Source organism: Bicyclus anynana, chromosome Z (assembly GCF_947172395.1).
Source record: "Bicyclus anynana chromosome Z, ilBicAnyn1.1, whole genome shotgun sequence".
Lineage (NCBI taxonomy): Eukaryota > Metazoa > Arthropoda > Insecta > Lepidoptera > Nymphalidae > Bicyclus > Bicyclus anynana.
The window spans coordinates 21,085,639-21,109,829 of NC_069110.1; the positions used below are offsets into that span (position 1 = coordinate 21,085,639).

At 37.6% G+C, this 24,191-nt stretch overlaps 2 protein-coding genes across 4 annotated transcripts in view; one reads left to right on the forward strand and one right to left on the reverse strand.

The window, feature by feature from the left end:
* LOC112049741 (PHD finger protein 7-like) overlaps positions 1-24,191 on the forward strand; it is a 36,102-nt gene that overhangs the window by 5,588 nt on the left and 6,323 nt on the right. The window contains exons 1-6 of one of the 2 annotated variants that reach the window (XM_024087754.2): positions 16,874-17,001; positions 17,910-18,032; positions 18,720-18,821; positions 19,650-19,774; positions 20,755-20,873; positions 22,486-22,607. In XM_024087754.2, coding sequence (XP_023943522.2) covers positions 17,922-18,032; positions 18,720-18,821; positions 19,650-19,774; positions 20,755-20,873; positions 22,486-22,607 — 579 coding nt within the window. In that variant the 5' untranslated portion in view covers positions 16,874-17,001; positions 17,910-17,921. Of the gene's footprint in view, positions 1-16,873; positions 17,002-17,909; positions 18,033-18,719; positions 18,822-19,649; positions 19,775-20,754; positions 20,874-22,485; positions 22,608-24,191 lie in introns of those variants that run through there. The other variant, XM_052890617.1, reaches the window with a different exon arrangement.
* Positions 961-16,949, reverse strand: LOC112049752 (chitinase-like protein EN03). 2 transcript variants are annotated; one of them, XM_024087777.2, is made up of 10 exons: positions 16,779-16,949; positions 7,496-7,746; positions 6,958-7,090; positions 6,251-6,421; positions 5,542-5,710; positions 5,197-5,327; positions 4,352-4,477; positions 3,638-3,670; positions 2,191-2,290; positions 961-1,463 (listed from the first exon to the last, which is right to left on the reverse strand). In XM_024087777.2, the coding sequence occupies exons 1-10, from the start codon at positions 16,894-16,896 to the stop codon at positions 1,352-1,354; spliced, it is 1,344 nt and encodes a 447-aa protein (XP_023943545.2). In that variant the 5' UTR covers positions 16,897-16,949; the 3' UTR covers positions 961-1,351. The 2 variants fall into 2 exon arrangements, with proteins under 2 accessions (XP_023943545.2, XP_023943547.2); XM_024087779.2 differs by lacking the exon at positions 3,638-3,670 and having other exon boundaries at positions 16,779-16,948.

Genomic DNA, 24,191 nt, shown 5'->3' on the forward strand with positions numbered 1-24,191 from the left:
GATAACCCCCTACAACACCACAAAATTTACCTATTTAATATTACTAGCCGACGTCCCGGGGTTTCACTCGAGTTGCGAGTAGTTTCCATTTTGGTGAAAATACGGAGATAAAATATAGTGTATGACACTCACAAATAACGTGGCTTTTTAGTGATATAAGATTTTTCAAAATCGGTTTAGTAGTTCCAGAGATTAGGTACTCCCTATATCATCACAAACTTTGCCTCTATAGATTTATTTATGCGCCTACAATAAACAGTGCCACTAAATTTCACCATAACGACATTGCTATATAACGATATTTCACCATATTTGTCTTTTGGGTGGTGATTGACAGGGTTAAGATATTACCCAAAGCCACCCTCGCACTGGAGCATTGTAGGAGGTCTGAGGTTCAAATCAGTAGAAAGAGGCTGCATTTGAACTTTAAGAGCGCGCAGCGCGTCGATACGATATGGATAAAATTCGAAGCGCAAACGAGACGCCGAATTATGACTTTCACGTGAGTGAAAAGCACGGAGCGATTGACGCGCGACGCTAATTTTATGACGTGAGCGCCAAAACCATTTTTACCTAATTGCAAGTAAATTAAACAACATAACGAAAAACATGTTCAAGATATATACCTAGTTTTCTATACAAAACAAAAATTTAAGAAAATAAGTTTGCTTTTCCTGAGATTGAAAGCAAAATGTGACCAAAACATGTATTTTTCAAAAAAATAAACTATTGAGAAAAGTTTTACAAATTGTGTATTTTGTATAGTCATAACGAAGCTAACAGTTTGAAATATCATTTACCCAAATATCAGGCTCCTAACTTTTCCAGAATCTGAGATCCAGAACCATTTGTAACCACCAAATTACATATTGCACACTCTTAATAAGTACAAGGCTAATAACGAGGTTGATAAAATAAGATTGCCTCGGCTATAGGCATCAAAAGAAAGACTTTTTAACTCGATTATTGCTTTATTATAAAAATTACACATAAATACACAATTGTAGAATAATAATATCAAACGTAATAATATAATGATTTTAAATAACACAATACTAAAAAAAATATTTTTTCAAAAATAGTGAACATATTTTAAGAAACGTAAAAGAGAACTCTTAAAATAATTATTTTATTTAATAGTTATTAACTATTGTAAAATACCTAATAGGTATCTATTCTAAGAATTATTTTACGTGTACCTACCATTTATAGTTCAATTTATTGATTATAAATAATGATTATTAATTAAATTGAGATTTCGCGCGTATGCCGTAAAGTATATAGGAGTGCATAATCTATATTCAATTCTATTTTTTATATATGTATTATAATATGGCGGGCATGTCTATGTCTATAGGCGGTACTTGGCTGCGCGCAAGATCGGGTACTTGTCGCCTGTGCAAAGACCACGGAAGTCGTCCATCGAGAGGTCGACTATAGATACGCCACCTAGCGCCTTAGACCTGAAAACAAATAATTAAACGTTCAATTTGAATTTTGATTATAACCATCATTTAGTAAGTTCGTATGTTGAGCTCCAGCAGGCCGTTTGTGTTCCACATTATCTTGTGAATACTAATCGACCAATAACGCCGAACCGAAAAAAATCGCACTGTCTCTCTTCACTGCGTTAGGTTTCATTGAGCACGAGCCTCCTCTCATAATGGGATGATTAGTCCACCACGCAGGGTCAATGCGGATTGGCAGAATTCACGCACATAGAGAAATAAGAAAATTATCAGGTAGGTATGCAGGTTTCCTCGTATTTAATTTTTAAAAATGCACATAACTGTCAAGTTGGTTGTGCATGCACCGGACTGATTCGAACCTACGAACAGATGGCAGAGGAATTATCCACTATCACAAGTAATATGTTTCAGCGTTTTCTATGAAAGCTCTCAGGTGACTTGGATTTTGGCGACTATTATTGACCATATTTTATATAATTTACTCTAAATCTCGACAAATTATATACTAAAACCTTCCTCATGAACCTATATATTAGTTAATACCGCATGAAAATCCTTTCAGTAGTGTTTGAGTTTATCACAAACAGACCGACGCGGAGATAATGTCTTATAATACGTATAGACAGGAGTCCGCGTAAAATTGGCGGCTCTATCGTCGGATGGTCGATAAAAAAAGGCGAAACATGTATAGATTGATGAGCCACAACAAAGTAAGGCTTACTTGGCGTACGTGGCCTTCTGTCCAGCTGTGTCGGGGTCCTCGTAGCTGACCCAAAGACCGCCCTCGCCGCTGTCGTCGGGGAGACGGAACGCGTATGTACCTACAACAAACAGGCACACATTGTTATAGCTTGGAAGTTCGTTGATGACCCTCCCGTGATATGCGGGCGACGGGGGAAAGGACTGCGCTGGTGTAAAGTTGTACGCGCGAGCTTGGTTACCCTCCTCCCGGCCCTCATCGGGAGTGTTACGAACCTGCCGAGCTATAAGTACATCCATGTTGGCGACATCTTTGCTCAGCAGGTAACTGGGTATAATTTCTTTAGGTCTCTCTGGCGATAGGCATCGGCGGTGACTAATTTTTACCCTATCGGCAAAGGAGTACCGCCAAGCGATTTAGCGTTCCGTTACCTACGATGCCGCGATGAAATCGTAGGAGGTACCTCCTACAAGTGAGCCCGCTTGCTGCAAACTGCAAAACTGCATTAGTAAGTTCACAGTCAAGGGCAACTTGTCATTAATACCTGTGTGCCTAATTTCATCTTAATCAGTAAAAAATATTACATTGGTAAGATACAGCAAACTGAAATAAACTCACGTCAATAGTTAATACATTCAGTGCATACGTAGGCATCGCATTGCTAAAATATTAGTGATTGCTCAGGCTGCATGTTTTATTATTGCAAAGACTAATGTTAATACCAACACCGACAAATAAAAAAAGCAAATAAGTACAGAAGACTGATACACTATTCAGTTTTTGTAGCGATGGTTGAGATGCAAATGAATAAAAAATCGGCCAAGTGTGTGTTGGGCTACACGCGGTGTAAGGTTCCGTAGATGAAATTAGCACACCAAACCGTTTTATACACAAAAATACCGATAGCGAAACCTCACCACTCTATGGTATAAACGAGTAAAAATCATCCTCACTATTATTTCAGCTTTCTAATTTTAAGAAACTGAATTATCTTACTGACAACTTTATCTTATTAATTAACAACAGAATTTGTATGCAATTTTCGTGTTCCGAGTAAGTTTTTTAAGTTGGTCGATTATTGTAATTGTAATTTCTCTATAAACAAATAAATAATCGTTTAGCTGGTAGAGGCGGGGCACACTTGACTCTAACAAAAATTTGCATTAATATTTTACAAACGGATCTCTAAATCAAAAAATAGTGGTATGAGGGGTCTTCTACCATCCAACCATCTTTTAAAGTCCTAGCCAATGATACCAAACACATAATAAGAGAAAACGAGTAAAAATAATTCATCCCCACATAGTCTCTGCGCTAAACCGCAAACGAACGGACAGACAGACGGATATGGCAAAACTATAAGGGTTCCTTGTGGACTACAGAACCCCAACAAAAAGGGTATAATGCAACTAAAGACTTTACATAAATCATTTTAAATAAAAAGCCAAAGCTGTTCTAAAGTACCAACCAAAAAAATCTCCATCCTTCGTTAAGCCCACGTCTGAAAAGTTAAATGTAGCAGCTGTAGGTATTGAGTTAGTAATTAATAATTATGTACAAACAAAAACATGTCGCCTAGCCTCAGACCAATTATTATTACTCTATAGTCTATGCTCAAGATAGTAAGCTAGCAAGAAACTATGAACTGCGGCGATATCGCCGCAGTTAAACGAAACACAGTAACGAGGAGGTAACCTCTAGTAATAACTTAATGGCTGTAGGTTGTCTTCTTTGGAAATATGTTTAATGCCACAATTTTCAAAGAGATCAATTTAATTGGAAATTCCATTCATTAATATAAACGGCTTAACCGTTACAATAGGTTACAAAGTGAACTTGGTAGTTAAATGATTTAAACATGATATAAAGAATACTGCAAACAAAAAAAGAGAAACTCAATCAACGAATTAAACCAACCCCTCTATCTGTAGGCATATTATGGTCAAGGTCGTTGATATTAGTAACAGCATTAAGCTTTGACCGCAAACTTTGAATAAGCTTTAAAGCTATTGAAACGGAAAGGATAGAGCTTTAGCTATGTAAGGTTTATCTATGTAACCTGCCCGGTTGCCTGGAAGAGATCACTATGAAGCTATAAGGCCGCCTTTTTGTTTCTTGCTTCTTTTGTATTTGTTTGTTATATAGTTGGTTTAGTAGGTACTTAGTGTATAATAAGACTTACCAAAGCGTTTGCTGGGGTCGGTGACTTTCCTGAGATGAGGGCGCATGCCTTTCTGGTGGTTAGGATTGATCAGCTTAGCGCATATTTCGGGATAACTCAATATGCCCTCGGTTTTAGTGTACGGTCCTTTAAGGGAAAGAGGAAATCTAATTAGAATATAACAAACATAGCGAGAGCCGTCATAGTCCAGGGGACTCTGTCAGTCTACCTTCGATTCGGAGGGCGTAGGTTCAAATCCTGTCCGGGATATGTGCCTCCTTTTCAGTTATGTGTATTATAAGAAATTAAATATCACTTGTCTCATGCGGTGAAAGAAAAACATCGTAAGAAAACCAACAGCTCTCATTCTGACAGGAAACTCGTACTCAACAGTGAGCAGCAAATGGGTGATGATGGTATGATGTGTCTATCACAGTTACCAGCGCAGGTACAGTTATAATCAAAACAATTAGACGCGTGCTATGGTGCTATGGTCCGTTTCAACGTCTTTCAATAGATAAAGTCGGAGATCCGTAGAACATTTTTTACAACTGATTATATTATAAAGTTAATTTTCGTGAATAGCTTCACCTGTTGAGACGATCAACTTTTTTATTTACGTTAATTCTTGATTCTGGTAGCTAACTTTAGTTACCAGCAAATAAAAATTTCTGAGTTTCGGAACGAGATAATGTACCACGCATTTTGTAGGACATTATGACTGTTAAGTTGTATCACTATTATTAACGAACAGTAAAAAAACATCTGGTTATTAAAAAATTTGATAAACTACCCTCCTCCCAACTTGTATCAATAACGAGGTTATTGGTTGGAGGTTGGTCTCAGTAGGGCTATGGATCTCTCACCAGCTTCGCCCGCCTCGTTGGCGTGTAGAGGTGGCACTCCAGAGATTTCAGAGTCTGAATCCAGTTTCCATGTGCGTCCGTACGTGGCGATGCCGACCACGATCTTGTTGCTAGGTGCACCAGAAGTCAACCTAAAACAATAAATGAGATTTAACAAATATGTTAAAGTGTAACGCCACCAACTTTCCAATACTCTATATTTCATAGTCCGACCCAGGGTTCGAATCTAGGACCTCGTGGTCCAAAGCCAGAGGCACAGAGAAATGAAAGCTAACCTTTGTCCCCAAAACATCGCCGTTTGCCGTGTACTCAACAGAATTGCACTTATTTACAAATCCAACCTACCAGTAGTTGACGGCGGAGTCAACGTTCAGAAGGTCGTTGCGGTTTTGAGGTTTGTAGGTGGGAGCCGAGTAGTCAGCTTCCTTAGGGTTGCGGGCGGCCGTGTAGTAGTCGAACGCGTGGATGTTCACTATGTCGACGAGGTTGATGATGGCCGGCACGTCGAAGTAAACTGAACACGAAACCAATGTTAATAACTATTTGAGATAAAGATATAATATAAACTTATCCTAATATATAGACAGTGGCAGCCACTGTATATAACTCGTGCATACTCGATATGACGATGACGATTATATTTTAACAATGCATGTGAAAATAAAGAAGCATGCATTTTTCTTGTACATAAGACAACGGGCACCGAAATATAAAACTTATACCAAGATATAAAGTGGAGTGGAATAGATAGAGTAATGACTCTAGTTAACGTATTATCGTGGGGGTAGCATTGACCTCTGGGGGAGAGTCAAATTTTCCAGTTACGGGAATCGAACCCGCGAGCTTGGATGCAGAAGTCAGGGTCACTGCCCACTGCGCCACTTGTCACTGGTCGTCAAATAATAGTTGTTGTGTTACGGTTGCGATATCGCATTCACATCGGCTTTTCATTCCCACACTAAAAGGGATTTTCGTTATAGTTTTAATCTAGTTTGATTATTGTACGCGACTTTTCACAAATCGTCATTTTGATTTGAAAAATAAAAATACTTACTGGTGGAATTAACATTAGGTAGAACAGTGATGGCAAGCTGCATGTTAGGCTTAAGGTTCAAAGCGGCCTTCAGTTCGCGGACGAGAGCGGTGTAGCCCTCGCGGTGCTCCGACTCCTTGTCGTCGACGGGCGTGGTGCCAAAGGTCTTCTTGATCCCGTGCCAGAACGAGCCTGTACGGGAATAATCGTCTACATCAGAACAATGTTCATTGGACCACAACAAATTAGCCTTTGAGTTAATTTTAAACTCGTGATTTTACTTTACCACGGAAAATAATTGATTGTCTGATAGTCGATTTACTAACGACAATTCTACGTGATCCTATGAAGAAAATGCCCATCATCGCAAGTTCGATTAATTTTTGCGCCATCTAGTATCATATTTCTAAACTACACGCTTCCACTAACTTAGTTTTTACTGATGTGGTGGTACGGGCCTTGAGGCTATGCCTCCTTGCCCGGCCCCTAGTTCTTACTGTTGCGTAAACTTATGGGTATACGTGATAACACCGGTAGGTGGCGTTATATAAAATTGTGAGATGATACGGTAGGCACTTATGTACTCAATTACCCCAATGTGGGGATAAATATAAGAAAAACTTAGTATTTATCTCAAATAGCCCAACCCGTGATTCGTGATTCGAAACCAAATTATCATAAAAGAGAGAAAGAGATAATGACTGACAATTTCTGATGTCATAGCTTACCAAAACTGGAGCGGATCTTCTTGGGTTTGATCCTAGGGAACTGCCAAGCGAGGTCAATTCCGTCGAAACCATGTTGCTCGGCCAACAGTACTGCGGAGTTGACGAAAGCAGTGCGCGCTTGCGGAGACTCCAGCTGCAAGAACACTATTTGTAAAGATCGGGTGCGACTTAACCATCATTTCTATGGTTTACCATGTCTCATAAGCCGTATATCTGGATAACTTTTGATTCTAAATTAAGGCATCGCGGTGTTTTCTTGATCTAACTCATTGATATTACCATATGCACATAAACGACTAAGAAATATTGTCTGGTATACCTAGTACAACTGTCATTTTACTGACTAATTATTAATTCCATTCAGTAACAGTTGCTCTTGTCATTTTACTGACTAGAATAATTAATAATCGTATAAATCTGATTGTATTTAAATTTCGTCGAAAAAGATGCCGTGGAACAAAACCAAAGTTGATCTTATCCAGTTACAAATTATAAGCTCATATTAATATTTAAACAGAGAAGCGTTAATAGAACTTACTAATGAATTGTATTTCTGTTCTTCTTCTTTATCAGCGTCCCCACCAATGGACAGAAGGACCTTCAGACCGGGGTATTTGCTCTTGTTGTTCGTTATCGCTCGATAGTTGGCATGGTTTCTGTCTATGTCGAGGTTCTCGTTCAGGGATATTGCCTTGTAAGTGTCCGGCTGAATACCGGCGTAGCCGTAGACCAAGTGCGTACAGAACGACAGCGCTGGGTCGAGGTCCAGGGGCAGCATGCGGGCTTGAGCTGGATAAATACATCCCTCAACTACATTTATATGTTAAACTTCTTATTATCAAAATCAGAGATGTAACCAACTCTGAGACCTTATACGGCCTCATTGAGTTATGCACGGAGTTTCTCTGTGTGATCGAATCAGAAATGAGGAGATCCGCAGAAGAACCACAAACATAGTTAAACTAATCGCAAAGCTAAACGGCGGTGCATATAGTTGGAAGAGCTGGTGGATGTTGGTTGCTGGAATGACGACCCCACATTGCAATGTTAGTCGACCTGCTATAGATGGTCCACCGAGTTAGTGGACCAATGACATCTATAGCCGGTCGACTAACTTGGTAGACCCTAAGAAAACAAGTAACAAAGTCGTATCATCATTTTAAACCGTTGGTTCTACGCTTTCAGGTCCAGGAACCACGCTGATTCAATATGAATTATCACGCTTTAGTTGATAATGTTTGATTCTCTAACTATCACGATCTTATTTTAATTATATTGATGAACTAGCGGACGCCCGCAACTTCGTTAGCGTTAAGTTCAGTTTTTCATAAATCCCGCGGGAACCATGGATTTTTCCGAGTTAAATAAGCACTTGAGAAAACACAGTTATCTTGAAATCACGACAGACACTTGTTTAGTGTATATGACTGGCTATACGTGCGTCCGCTCCTATGCCAATGACCAGTAGTCATAACACCACCAATTTTACAACTGCGTGTAGCTGCTAGAAATTTCTCTAAGGAAAGAAAAATTGTGTACTACAAATCCTTGACTATATACAGGACATATTATAGAATATCCCGGACTTGTGGATTATTATTTGAAGCATCATAATGTAACTAAACTAAACTAAAACTTGAAACCAAAAGCAATTTAAAATGAACGTATGCAAGATTACGATGTCCCACGCAAATAACAGTCACTTCGTATTAACCACTTAAAACGTGTATATGGATCCCCGACCACTAAATTTTCCTGCTGATACACTATAAACCTTATTTCATATATCATAAGAGATAAAAAATTATATGACGCAATCGCTTACAAACAAGATGTTCAGGTTAAGGCCAGTCAAATTGCACAAAATGCTTATTCTGCTCATAAATTTCAATTTTAATTAACTATATAACGAATGTACGTACGAATTAACTACATATGTATGTAAGTGATAGCCTAGTGGATGTGATCTCTGCCTTTGATTCGGAGGGCGTGGGTTCGAATCCGGTCCGGGGCATGCACCTTCAACTTTTCAGTTAGATATCACATGCCTCAAACAGTGAAGAAAAACTTTATGAGGGAACCTACATTCTCGATTTTGCTATTTCGCTACGTGTGTGAAGTCTGCCAATCTGCATTGGGCCATCGAGGTAGACTATTAACCTAACCCCTCTCGTTCTGAGAAGAGACTCGTGCTCAGTACCACCAATTTCCCAACTCGAGACTGAGAATCTTTCATAGCCCAGAGCCCATAAGTCAGAGGCTTACCACTGTATTACCATTCTGTTGCATAGAAAGACTAGCTGACGCCGCGTGGTTTCACCCGCGTGATTCCCGTTCCCGTAGGAATACGGGGATAATATATAGCCTATAGCCTTCCTCGATAAATGGGCTATCTAACACTGAAAGATTTTTAAATCGAACCAGTAGTTCCTGAGATTAGCGCGTTCAATCAAACTAACAAACTCTTCAGCTTCATAATATTAGTATAGATTTATTTCGGTAGCCGTGATGTCACTGTTTGTCGAACAAACTCAACACACAACACCATCTATTGTTTGTTCGCCTACTTTGCATTTCTCAGAACTACAGCCGTTTACAGGTTGTTTGTTATTCTACACCAGATTTAAGTTAATATGTATAGCTCCTACCTCACTGACCTTCACACAAAATTACCATAATTAAGTGAACAAGAATCATTTTAGCAGACTTCAAAAGTGAGCTCTTAATTCGTAATTAGTACTAATGACTTCAGTTATTCTCAAATCGTACGGAAACCATTAATTTTTCCGGGATATAAGTAGCGTACATGTTGCTCAATAAACTCCTCTATCGTCCAGTTAAATAGCCCGGACTTACAGACAGCAATGTATAATATTTAATAAAAAAATCTTTCAAAAATTCATCAAATTTCCCTAAACATATTAGAGCATTTTGGTTTAAGCAACAAACTTTAAAACTTTTATAGAAAACAAGACAAGGTCTCGCCCTGTAGAGGACTATTAAATATAGGGTGGTTATGTTTAAAATACTAGTGAATGATGTACGTTCCGTGAAGAAATACAGTTTCCAAACATTTTTGTCTCAACTAATGGGTATTTATACGTGTTCAATTATAATATTAGCTAGAGCTCTCTGAAGACGCCGCACCAGGTTAGATAATATTAACAGTGACACATCTTTAGAAAGTCGTGTTAGTTACATTACTTATAACTCAAGAACGGCTGGACCGAGTTGGCTGAAAATTCGTGGAAAGGTAGCTTAGAACTAGGACACGGACATAGGATACTTAGGGTAGGGGTAGGTTTGGGTAGGAGTAGGGCACTGCAAGTGCAGGATAGGAGTAGGGTAGGATAGGTGTGGGGTGGGAATAGAATAGCATAGAGGTAAGGAATAACTTAAAGCTCAGTTTGACCAGGTCCGCTAATTGCAAATAGGTTATTTTTTTCATAAAAAATCTAAGAAACCATGACGTAGATAAAATTCAAATACAGTTAAATTAAGCATAAACTAAGCTTTTATTTGACACATTAAACGACTAAATACCTTTTATTCGTATTCAATTTTTAACTTAATGAAAGAAAGCTTGTTTGTGTTTTGGTATCTATAAATAACTATAAGCACTTGAGAAAACACAGTTATGTTGAAATCACAAACAGATACTGTCTTCAATCTTATTTATTTTATTTATTTTTATATAAAAATTTTATAGGGTAAAGTTGTCTACAGTAAAGAATACATATTGTACTACCACAATGTCCTAATTGTCGTAGGTAGATAACCTGACAGTATTATTTTTTTGCACCTAGCCTTAAAAAGGAAAAATAAAAATAAAATAATTTAGTCCTACTGTTTTATTACAAAGAAACATTCATTCTTACGAATGCAAAATAGATAGGTATACAAACAAAGAACCGTGATGGCCCAGTGGATATGACCTCTGCCTCCGAATTCGGAGGGTGTGGGTTCGAATCTTGTCCGGGGCATGTCCCTCCAACTTTTCAGTTGTGTGCATTGAAATTAAATATCACGTGTCTCAAACGTTGAAGGAAAAACATCGTGAAGAAACCTGCATACCAGAGAATTTTCTTAATTCTCCGCGCATGAAGTCGGCCAATCCTCATTGGGCCAGCGTGGTGTACTATTGGCCTAACCCATCTCATCTTATTCTGAGAGAAGACTCGAGCTCAGCAGTGAGCCGAATATGGGTTGATAATGATGATGATGTTGAATACAAACAAAAGATATTCTATTGAATATGTTTTAAATGTCACCAGATAAAGTAAGTATCATATAAGTAGGTACGTGTAATTTAGTTTCCAAGAAGCTTATAATCTTATTTGTTTAGTTTTGTTTATCATCCGAAGCGTTGACACAATGATATCCAGGTCAATTCGTAATAATTACATATTTTATTGACATGAAATAGTTATTGTGATCATTGTTACTAATTAGAAATTACTGTCTTATCAGTTCACTGCTGCCAACTCCCGTAAACAACTGGGTAGGTACGTACCTAATTATTATCGAAGAGCTTTCGCAGTAAGGCTATTATGTAACTATGTTTTAATAACTTTACCGAGTGAGTTTCGAATTTGTTTCTATATCTCTCTGTCTAACACGATACTACAGAGAGACTATAAAACTCCTGTTGAGTTGTAAAAACATCGCTACTTTGGAATGTTTTCACCGGACGTTGGCTAATCTTCGTGGACCGCTTTGTCCTAACTAGATACTACCTTCGAACACGAAAATAATTTTGCAATTAGAATCAGTAGTTCCTGAGATTGGCGCCTTGAACCAAACAAACTCTTCAGCTTTATAATATTAAAAAATTATACTTTACGAATATAAAAAAACTCTAGCCCACGCCCACGGTTCCACACGTGGTTCCCGTTTCTGTGGGCATACGGGGATAGAATATCGCCTATTGGCTGTGACACTCACAAATAACCTAACTTACTATTGGAAAAATATTTTTCTAAATTAGGTTTAGTAGATCCAGAGATTATCCCCTTTTTAATATTATAGTATAGATATAATATATTCATATAAATAGAAATATATTCAATAATTGATCTACAATAGCTCTTAAAGTGACATTCATCTTAGGTTAGAGGCTCGGCAACAATCATTTTAAATTTTGCTGCCTTTGTATAAAAAATAACTTAGTTTTGAGGTTGAATCTAAAATTTCATGATTTAGTTTATACTAACAGCACTTCTTATCTGGTTGCCTTGTAATTAATATTCACTTTTAAGTTTCCTCCATTGTTCTTTATCAAAGAGTTCAGTTGCCGAGTGCCGTCGGATGTCCTCAATAAAGGCTTAACTGGACGCAAAGTATAAACACGTAGGCATCACTAGATGAAAAACAACTCGAACAAAACACGGCCATTATCTTAGACACGGATAACTACACGTACCTACTCGTACCTACTGTGTCTATAGTCTTCTGTTTATAAAGACATCTGCTATTCAATTTATCTCATTTTCCAAATGTCTTATTTTTTGCTGAAACAATTTAAGAGTGGTCAGCGATTGCTCATCTTCAAAAATTTGAGCCGCTGTTCATGAATCAGGTATCCACAACATACAAAATCTTATAATTTGAAAATGGTCGTATAAAATACTTTGATTTATTGGTGCATTAATCTTCAAGAAATTCTCTATTTGTTTATAAGATATCTATCTACCTCAATCAGTTTCCTAAATTCAAATATATTTTATGTAGACACTATTTCAACAGGTCGTCCGAAGCGAGAATCGTCAGACAAGACAAAATATCCTCTTTAAAACAGTTAAACTACTGATCCACTGAGCTACGGGATTGCACTATTTCATGAAATACAAATTTTAATTTTAGTTTTTTATATATTTAGCTTTTACGAGCTAATTTTTGTTAGAGTCAAGTGTCTCCGCCCTCTACCGGCTAAACAGTTGTTTATGAATACGTGTAAAAATAGTAAAGTGCTAATTTAATCTACGGAACACTGTGCGTAGCCCGACTCGCACTTGGCTTTATTGATTAGAGAGAAATTATAAGTTGTGTTATAAGTACCTATAATTAAGAAACTTAGATGATTTGTGATTATGGTTAGTGCAACTATACATTCTACAGGCTTTCTTGATGGATACTGTTTATTAACAAACAAATTAAAAATGAGGGTATAAATCGCTAGTCATTTCACACCTAATCATAATAATAATTGTAATTAACTTGTTTTTGAATTAACCAAAATAAAATTAGATATGGTTTATATGTTTTATAAACAAACCATACATAATTTAAAATAAATAACTTATGAAATGACATGCGTTTTCTACCTTCATTTCTTTTTTGGTAAACAGTACTCATCAAGAAAATCTGTAATATAGGTACCTACGCTTTGTAAATTTCTTATTGTTTAGATTAGACCATGTAATATGCTTACAGTTAGACCAAGTTAATAGCCTATTCAGCGATAAGAGGAAAATCCCCTTTAACTACCTACGAGTAGTTTGTGACTGTATTACTAATAACAATGAAATCATGAAATGAAATCAGATCTCGATTTAAGCGACCTTCTGAGTAACGTTTTTGCCTTCCACTACCTACAACGATACTACTTCCCTGCAAATGCGTTCTGTGGCCAGCGACCTTGCAGGAGGTGACGGCCAAGGTTCGATTCTCAGCTTACTGCTCTGCAGTATGCTTACGGTGCGATAGTAGTTAGTACATCTATAGCCCATAACTACAATATAAATAGGTTATTATTAGATAGGTAATCATCAAAAGGTATGGGTAGTGTATTCTACACATATACTTCCGTCTAATTTCTACGTACCGGAACGTTAAATCAATCGGAAGTGCCGTTTTTACCGATATAAAAGTTAGACCTGAGCTAGAAATCGAACCCAGGACCGCTCTGTTGAGAGCCACAGCGCCACCATCACCATCTGTGCCAAAATGGTCGTCGAGGTTAGGTACCTATTAAGCTTTTAAATATGATATTACTTTTCCTCCTTGTAAAAAATAATGAAGGCTAAAGTCGAGTCATCTTGTGAATACTCGTAAACCGCAACATATACCTACATATATCAAACCATGGCCGATCGCCATTTTGTATCGTATACCTAATAGGCAAATCAATGCCATCTGATTCCAACATAACCGGCAATATATTCGTATGTGTATTGTGTACCTATCTATGTATTGCTACCAAGCACATATGATCTAATTCTTACGTAAGTTATGTATTTAATAAGTACATACCTACTACGTATACCTGTGTACAGGGGCGTAGCTACTTTCGTATCAATGATACGAACGTATTCGTACGGGGCCTTCCGGCTACAGGGGCCCCTTACGTGTGTAAACAAAAATTGGTAAAATGTAATCCACCAAACCAAAAGCTAGAAACATCCTACATAGGTTAAGATTTTATTACCCTCTATTTATTGCCCCTATTTTGATACGAGGCCCCTCCCAGTTGTATAAGGCCAGCTACTGAAGTAGGTATCAAGCCACCATCAAGCCTGCAGTGCGATTAAGCATGTGGGCAGTGCAAAAATATCGAAATATCGTTATAGGTATTTATATGTATATATTATTTCCATATATTTTTACTATCTAGATTCCTATGCGCCTGTACCTATTAGACGTAATACGGTAAGATGCCGTGCAAATGAAATAAAAACCCAAGTTTTTGAGTTATATCAAGATGGCGCCCATAGAGCAACTATGACATGACAATTGACAGCAAACGTCAAATCGATTACTGCATTGAAAACGTCATTTAACCGCCATTATTACCCTTAATAGTGTTGCATTTCTTGGGAGATAATGAATATTATTTCGAAAGGATTAAAGTACATTTGTAGATTTGTATAATCAAAAATAGTTAAAAAAAATATCTTATTTTATTTCCGCTAGGGTACAATGAGTGATCCTGGGTTCCGTACAATTTTGGACCATCGCCTTTGATGTTTTAAAAGAGAAAGAAAAAACGTTCGGTCTTGCCCTTATAAATCAAAACTTTAATGCACTCAGTATCAAAAACAAACGTCCTTCGAGCCAGGTGTTACTCGTAGTTACTCCGCACGAGTTGTGCATGACACCACACATTTTTTTTCTTTACTGTGATCTCATCACGATTTCATTTAATCGTTTTTTGCGAACTTGCTATCATGGCAGCCATCATCTTGGCATCATTTCTAATTTCATCTATGTACCTTTATTACCTATACATATTTAGTTTCTACACCGCGAACACTTTTAAGAATCATTTTTAATCTCAAAAGTTAAAAGTTTTTTTTTTTTGATGGTAAGTGATGATGCAGTCTAAAATGAAAGCGGACTAACTTGTTAGGAGGAAGATGGAAATACACACCCCTTTTTCGGTTTCTTCACGACACCGTACCGGAACGCTAAATTGCTTGGCGGCACGTCTTTATCGGTAGGGTGGTAACTAGCCACGGCCGAAGCCTCCCACCAGCCAGATGGACCAGTCAAGAAAATCTCAATCGGCTAGTAAGTAGCTGACTTTATACTTTTCATCAGAATGAAGTTTTAGTCAAGCGCGAGCCTCTCTTTCATAAAAAAAGCATCATCTATGGAACTTTTAATCTTTTACATTAGTGTTGTAACGTGTAACTTTACCTGAGGTTACATGTGACATACCTATAAATACGTGTCACGTGTTGTATACCTACCTAGTACCTACATAACAATTGTAAAGAACTTGAAAGTTATATCTAACTAGCGGACGCCCGCGACTTCGTCTGCGTGAAATTCAGTTTTTCACAAATCCCGCGGGAACTATGATTTTTTCTAAATAAAAAGTAGTCTATGTATCCAGGCTATAATCTATATTTATTTCAAATATGAGTTAATTCGGTTCAGTAGTCGCATCGTGAAAGAGTAACAAACATTCATGCCATCAAAATCATAATTTTTTGCAAATTTTGGGAAACCATGGATTTTTTGGGACAAACTTTTGCGTTTATAATATTAGTAAGATTAACAGACGCCGGACGCCCCGCGGTTCCACCCCCGTAATTTATGGATGTTTGTTATTCTTTAACGCCGCAACTACTTAACCGATTTGGCTGAAATTTAAAACGAAGACATAATACTCTGGATTAACACAGGCTACTTTTCATCCCGGAAAAATCCATGGTTCCCGCGGGATTTATGAAAAGTGAATTACACGCGAACGAAGTCGTGGGTGACCGCTATTATCTAGATAATCCGGTGGAGGCTGGCTGGCGGCTTTAGACCGTGGTGTCTAATAGTCCTGATTAGATGTAGAAGCCTTTGTCTAGTGGACGGCTATTGATGATGATCAATGCCTACATATACCTAAATATAATTGAAGCTCCTTTCTATCTAAAAAGTATGAAATCATACTTTTTTTATAAGTCAGACAGAAAAAAATACTTATCGTTACTAAATCAGGCGTCAGCTTTTCGTTAAAATAGTTCAAATTCGTAAAACGTGTTCGCTTTTTGTCTATTCAAACAAAAAAAGGTGAAGCAGCCGCCATGTTTTTTAATGCCATCTTTTTTGCATCGTTCGAATTATTTTTCAATTCTTATGTATTAAAACAAGTAATCTTATACATTTATATTTGTATGATTTTGATATTATAACATAACGCACAGCATTTAAATTTATAAATCTAATTTAAAAAAAAAGTAGAAATGTAATACAAAAGGAAATTGCCAAACAATATTAAAACATAACTGGTTATAGTAGGTATCCATCTGTTGAATTACAAAATTTAATTTCGTCTAGAAGAGAATAAATACAATCGCAGTGATTTAGTAATTACAACAACTTACATTCTCTGACATAGCTCTTGCTGTCGTAGTAGCACAGCACTTTGCTCTGGGCGGCCGGCAGCGATGGGCTGGAGGCGGCGACGGCGAGCACCGCTACCAAGGCGAGTATGATCTTCATGTTAGCGAGCGAGCAGTCCGTCCACCCCGGAGCGAAGTCAACGAATGGAGCGCCGAAGGCGACGTGACAACCCAAGTGCCCGCAGCCGCCCGCCGGCCCAAGAAGGTCAGAGATTAGTTAATATTGTTATTAACGAACACGTTACTTGTTTACATATTGATATGGCCATGACAATCTGCTGACCGCACAAGTTAGGGTCACGTTCGGAACGTTGCCGATCTATCTAGCAAAAATTAAATGAAAAGCCTTTTAGGCTTACCTAAAAGGATGTTAAGGAATATTTATATTATTATTATTTTATACATATATTATTAGCAGGCATGGTCGAGCTTCGCTTTGACCTATGTGCACTTCTTCCCTACCCGTACCCTTCCATACTCTCACCCTACACCTACCCTACACTACTCCTACGCTACCCTATCTTACTCCTACCCTACCCTATACTACCCCTACCCCTACCCCTACCCTACCATACCCTAGCCCTACCGTAACGAAATCTCAATTGTTTTGCCTTTGCTTTGCCTTGATCCTCTCCACTAAAACTTGAAATTTATGGCATGGTATTAAAATTCACATTGACTTTAAATTTGTAAAAATAAAAAAATATTACGAATCGTTTGTATGGGAGTGTAGAAAAGTATTTTTTTAGACTTTTTAATTTTTTTTCTCTGTATGAATCGTCCTCGTACCTATTTCAAGGAATATGCTAAAACAATAATCAGGGAAAAAGCTGAAACCGGTAAGTGGCTCAAGTATGCCTCTCTGACAGAGAGTTACATATTTGTACCTTTTGCCGTGGAGACCCTTGGGCCATGGAGTCACAGTGCCAAAAAAATTTATCGAATAATTTCACCGCGGCTAGTTGCCTCGACTGGTGACAGAAGGGCTGGCGCAAAGGATCAGCCTGGCTGTCCAACGCGGACAAGTGTTATGCTTATAACACTGCATTACAAGAAGTTCCTACGGTATTTTATAATATATTTTATATAATACAATAACACTTATTTTTACAGTATTATTTTGAAATGGATCTGATAAATTTTGCTTGTGAATTATGCAAAAGGACCGATGACAACGAAGCAACATTTGGAAAGCTACACAGAATAGATGACATGTATTGTCATTATTTTTGTGTGGTAAGTGAAAAATACTAACTTATTTTTATTTAAATTGATCTTTGGCCATTACAGTCAGGACCTGCCTTCCGAACCGGTGGTAGAATCTTTACAAATAGTCAACTGTCGTTTCAAAAGTGCTTGTAATCTGCACGGCTATTCTCTAACGATGTTTTGTATAACTCGCAAGTGCGAGTTTCGAATTCCCTGCTATCTTTCTCATTCTATAGTATCGTGTTAAACAGAAAGAGATAGAGGTGAATTCGAAACTCGCACTTGCGAGTTATAATAATATCGTTACAGAATAGCCTAGCTGAGCCTACTTGAAATAAATTCATTTTGAATTTTATTTTTAACTCTTCAATTAAACTGCCTTGTTGGTGTAGTGACAGATCACGAGGGTCCTCCCATCCAGGGTTTCAGTCCTGAGTCACTAGTAGTATAGTCAGGAGACGGGAACTTAGTGGTTAACTTACACCTTGTGCTTCCGAGAGCAGGCTAAGCCATGGCTCAATAATATCAACATGAGTTTTATATGACATATAATATTAGTAAAAAAACCGCCTGCAAATTGCATTGAAGCATTTATGACAAACTGCCAAGTGTGCTTGATGGGATAACAGATAGAGCAATATTTTCGGTACCTCTGTTACAAGTCATGTTATGTCTTTAGACAATACCGATAATGATGATTTGATGATATTTCAGTTGCTGTCCTCGCACATCTTGCAAAAGGGCGAGGACTCTGATGGCTTGTTAGGATTCCTGTATCCTGATATTTTGGCTGAGGTGAAGAGGAGTAAAAAAAATGTGATTATTTAATACTCAATACATATAAATTTAAGTGTTTCTCAAGTGCTTATATTTTAATTACGCAATACTAAAAAACAATCAAACCTTTTTTAAATTTTTGTCTGTCTGACAGTTTCTTTGCGCCCATCTTTAAAACGGCTGCACTGATTTTAAGGGGACTATCACTGGATGACAGAGGAAGTTATATAGCAACATAAAGGCTACTTTTTAGCTCATAAAATACACAATTTTTGTGGGATTTGTGCAGGAGACAAAGTCTCGCCGGTCACGCGGGTACCCACTTGTCTATACAATTATACATATTATAAAACAATCCTTCCCTCTTAGGGAAGAAGTGCTCATAAGTCAAAGCGAAGCCTGGCCGGGTCCACTAGTGTAGTATTAGTAGTGGCATGCCCAAAGTTTTAACCAGGGTGTGCATAATACATGGATACGTGTGGATATGACCTCTGCCTCCGATTCCGAAGGATGTGGGTTAGAATCCGGTCCGGGGCATGCACCTCTAACTTTTCAGTTGTGTGCATTTTTTTTTAAATATCAAGTGTCTCAAACGGCGAAGGAAGAACATCGTGAGGCTGCATATCAGAGAATTTTCTGAATTTTCTACGTGTGTGAAGTCTGCCAAACCTCTCTCATTCTGAAAGGAGACTAGCTCAGCAGTGAGCTGAATATGGGTAGATAATGGTTATGACGTCCATTGAATTTAATGAATAGACCAATGGGGCGGGGAACGAACTACCTCTCGGTGATTGTTCGAGGAGGGTTGTGGGTAAATTCCATATCCTATCTCCAATAAGCAGGAAACTGATAATAATGAATTTGCAGAAATGTTCTTACTGTGGCGAGGTCGGTGCATCATTGCATTGCGGGCAGGCAAAGTGCAGGTTGCAGTTCCACCTGCCTTGCGGGCGAGAGCGGAATGCCGTGTCGTTCTTCTACGGGGAATACAAGTGAGTGGTATTCATTGCCTCTTTTTGAACCAACTTCAAAGGAGGAGGTTCTCAAGTGGATCGGTATGTTTTTTTTATGTATGTACATAAAAAGAAAACATACCGGTCATATGTTATAAATTATATACTATACAGTCCCCATGTAGATCTGATGATGGGTTCGTGGAGAAATGACGATGATCGACGGGAAGTTTCAAAAACTATATAGGTGACTAGAGTCTTCGTAAATTTTTCATTAATCATTTTAAAGAACCACTTGTCTACAAAGAAGAATTAGAATTTTATGAAGGTTTGAAATCAATCTGGTGATGGAGCCAAAATACAGACGAGGGAATTCTTTAACGATTTACATCAGTTACCTTGTGTTTGGGCTTGAGTGTATTGATATGCACTCTCCACTTAGATGGGTTGGGACTGCATTAGGGGTCTGGTGATGAAGACGATGGACTGTTAAGTAAACTTCTCGATGGTTCTCAGTACCAATACCTAGTTAATTTTGTTTGGGCTTGATTAATTTGTGTGAGAACTATCCATCTACATTTACATCTGGTGATAAACATCATGGACAATTAAGGGAGTTTCTTAAAGTTTTGTCTTCTCAAACTATATATTTTGCACTAAAAATAGAAAATAATGAAAAATTAACGTACTCATTAAACTAAAAAGCTAAAAATAACAACATAATATTATTATGTTCTACCTGCTGATTCGTTTGAAGCCGGTGTCAATGATTAATTCAAGCTACGTAAGAATATTTTAAATGAATAGTCTGTACGATAGAATATTAAAACTATTTAGGTATTTCAAACAGTTCTCTTTCATGTGGTTCTTTCAAAAACGGCTTAAACTAACACGACATCGTCTTAGCAACGTCTTCAAACTCAGTGCACCTAGTGAGGGGTCGACCAACATTGCACTTTTCGGTGCGGGGTCGCCATTCCAGCATATATATTATTTATACATAAATAATATATTTTCAGGACATTCTGTGAAGAGCACACACCGAAACAAAAAATAATACCGGCTATATTAGAAATAGCGAATGCAAGGTTGCGTCAAATGGAAAACGGAGGAAAAGGTGATAGCACAAGTGAATCAAGTAAGTTAAATTCCGAGGAATTTCTGTTTTAATTATTGCTGGCAGCTTTAATGGTACGATACGAGATCTGTTATTAGAAATATATACCCTCATCCGGTGATTACTATTACACGCTTTATATTAGCTTTACTTGTAACTATGTAAGAAAATATTGCAATCTTATTTTGACCCACTTCCCGATCTTCGATTAGGAAAAATGAAATTCGCACATGCTCTGAGTTCTGATGACAATACATGACTAGCTAAGAAACGTCATTACAAATCCAATATGGCGGCCTACCCAAGTTGGCGGACTGGCTGTTTGAAATCCACCCCCATGATATGGATATCAAATGAAAGGGTTCGCTGTCAGGAATACGAAAAAAGTATAGTATAGTCACGTGACTTAAATCCAATTTTTGTAATTTTTAGTGCGTGTAACGCATTTATGCCAAACAGAACTGAAAACACATAGGTTGCCCGCTGTCAAGACTGCACAACTGTGGGCTTGCCTAGATTTTGTATTAGTCCAGTTACCATACATACTACTATATTTAGAATACATCAAATTAACCGAGAAAGCTGAAATTTGGTAATGACGTGGGGAGAGCAATACATATGCTTAGCTTCAATTTCTCGACCAGAGTTTTCTATGCGTATTTTCCACCTTGAAAAAATATTTAAATCCAGTTTTTTTACAATAATTCTGTTCTCCGTTGAGATACGAAAATATTGATGCAATTAATTTTGTTGCTCTTTGTACGATTAGGGATGATAACAGTTTTTTTAAATTGTATATGAATTACGTGTATGCTAATAGTAAAGCAATTTTGTGAAAGTACAGGGTATCTGCGATCATTACTTTTAATTAGAATTAATAACGTCGTTGATTCGCTGATCATTAGATTTGTATGTCAAACAAAATTACAAATATCTTTGTTATCTGTGCTTTGCTGTGTTTAAAGTTCAAATATTAAAAAATGTGACGTTTAATGTAAGGAACCTAAAAATGTATGAATTTTCATCTAATTATGAGTACACGAATGTCTCACAAATCAATATAGGTATATATCCTAGTCACCATCCCCATTGTGATTGAATATGTTGTTCCCATTCGATCACGACCTGTAACAAACGCAATCTCTAAGCGGCCGAACTTTAATAATCATTCCCTTCTAAAATCTCCTTTAAACATCTGTGAATTATTATAAACGTCGCAAATATTTTTGATTTTGTCGTACGCACTCTTAACAGTTTTGAAAATACTGTGTTAGGAGTGGGTACATTAGTCCAGGGGGGCAGGGATCGAACCACTGATGTTAGTGATGAATCCTATCCCTTTATATGACGTCACGGAAATGAATGCAGGTAATGCTACGCGCAGAACGTAAAGTACGCTAAAGTCAAGACGTGTCAGGGAGGGTGATACCCTGCCGCTGACACATACGAGAACAATTTAGCGCACCTTCACGCACTGTATTCCGAAACGTCATAAAGTTTGCATCGTACCTCGTACCTTATTTCCCAACTCAAGGTCATATTGAGATACTTGAAAATCTATGTATGATCTATCTTCCGGATGATCTATGTATGATCTATCTTCAGGATGATCTATGTATGATCTATCTTCCAGACAAGGCTGAACAACCCGTGTGTGTGATCTGCAGTGAGGCGGTGGACGGTTTTCCCACTACCAACACATTTTGGCCTCCATGCTGTAACATGGACGCTTGGTTGCACAGGAGTTGTGTACAGGTATTTTTAACCGACTACAATAAATTTGCCAAGACATATGCATGAAGAGTTCCGTACCATTATCTATAAAAATACCCAGCCAAGTACGTGTCGGGCCACGCGCAGTGTAGGGTTCCGTAGATTAAGTTAGCATTTAATTATTTAAACAAAGAGCACAATACAACGGCACAAAAATACCAATAACCGTACCCCACACCATGGGATAGAAGATAAAAAATTCATCCTCACTTTGCATGTAGGGTAGGAACCCTAAAAATAATTATTTTTATACGGCTTTGTTCACATTTTTAATGTACATAATCATGTTAAACTACAATTATTAGTAATAGTCACATCGCTAAAACGCGGACAGACAGAGGGACGGACAGACGGACATGGCGAAAATATAAAGATTTCTTGTGGAGAGTTGTTATGGATTTCCCTAAACGCGGTATAAAAATCATATTTGTTTTATGGGAGCCCCCGTACTTAAAACTCTAATAGTACCCCGTACTTAAAAGCTTAATATTTTAAAATATCAAGCTTTATTAGCTTAACAGCTAATTTTTGCTTATGGCTCTACCGGCTGTATGATTGTTTATGAATACGTGAAAAAATTCACAATAGTAGGGTATATAATGAAATTACAAGGAACTATAACAGCTAATTAGCGATTGCTATTTAAAGAGTAATAGTCGACCAACTTAAAAACCGTAATTGAAAATCGAAAATTGCATACTAATTCTGTTGTTAATTAAAGAGATAAAGTGTTGTCAGTAAGATAACTCAGAGTCTGTTATAACTAGAAAGCTGAAATTTGGTACAGATATGTATATTAATTATGTCTATAAAGTGGTAATTAGAAATTGTCTAGGGATTTGAAACTATACTTAATGCGCCGTAGGATGGTGCGGGTGACAGTTGCCTTGTGACGTTCATAATACGTACTATTATCGTGAATCGCAATAAACTTTCAAGATTGAAACGAACTGTCACCCGCACCATCCTACAGCACAGTAGCTGTACAACTTCGTTCTTAACACTCCCGATGTGTCGCGTGAGCCGGGGGCGTATAGCGATGAATGAAAAACCCACGAGCAAGACTGATGCATGTCACTTCTCCGCATGCATGATTCTACACCCGCGCAGTCTTTCCCCTTGTCGCCCGCATATCATGGGAGTGTTATCAACGATCTTGCCAGACTATGAAGTAATAAATAAATAAATATAAATATACTTAAACAATACACATCACTATTTAGCCCCAAAGTAAGCATACAGAGCAGCTTGTGTTATGGGTACTAAGATAGTTGATATTATAATATTCATATACATTTATATACTACATATAAATACTTATATAATGTATAAATACACACAGACACTGGAAAAAAACCCATGTTCATCACACGACTATTTTCCAGTTGTGGGAATCGAACCCACGGCCGTGGATGCAGAAAGCAGGGTCACTGTCCACTGCGCCACGCGGCCGTCATTAGTAACTTACATATTCAAATACAGATATAAACTGAATCGATAATTCTCATTCTGCTTTGGCCACGTATTCAAAGACAGCTTATTTTCCGTTGTTATTTCGTCTAAGAC

What these genes read in the sequence shown, in the direction of transcription:
- LOC112049752 (XM_024087777.2), bottom strand. Translation starts at nt 16,896, where the DNA reads ATGAAGATCATACTCGCCTTGGTAGCGGTGCTCGCCGTCGCCGCCTCC. An exon ending in CAAGAGCTATGTCAGAGAAT is followed by an intron (nt 7,747 to 16,778) that starts GTAAGTTGTTGT and finishes GTATTTATCCAG; the next exon opens with CTCAAGCCCGCATGCTGCCC. An exon ending in GAAGGATGGAGATTTTTTTG is followed by an intron (nt 2,291 to 3,637) that starts GTTGGTACTTTA and finishes TGTTTGTTGTAG; the next exon opens with GTACATACGCGTTCCGTCTC.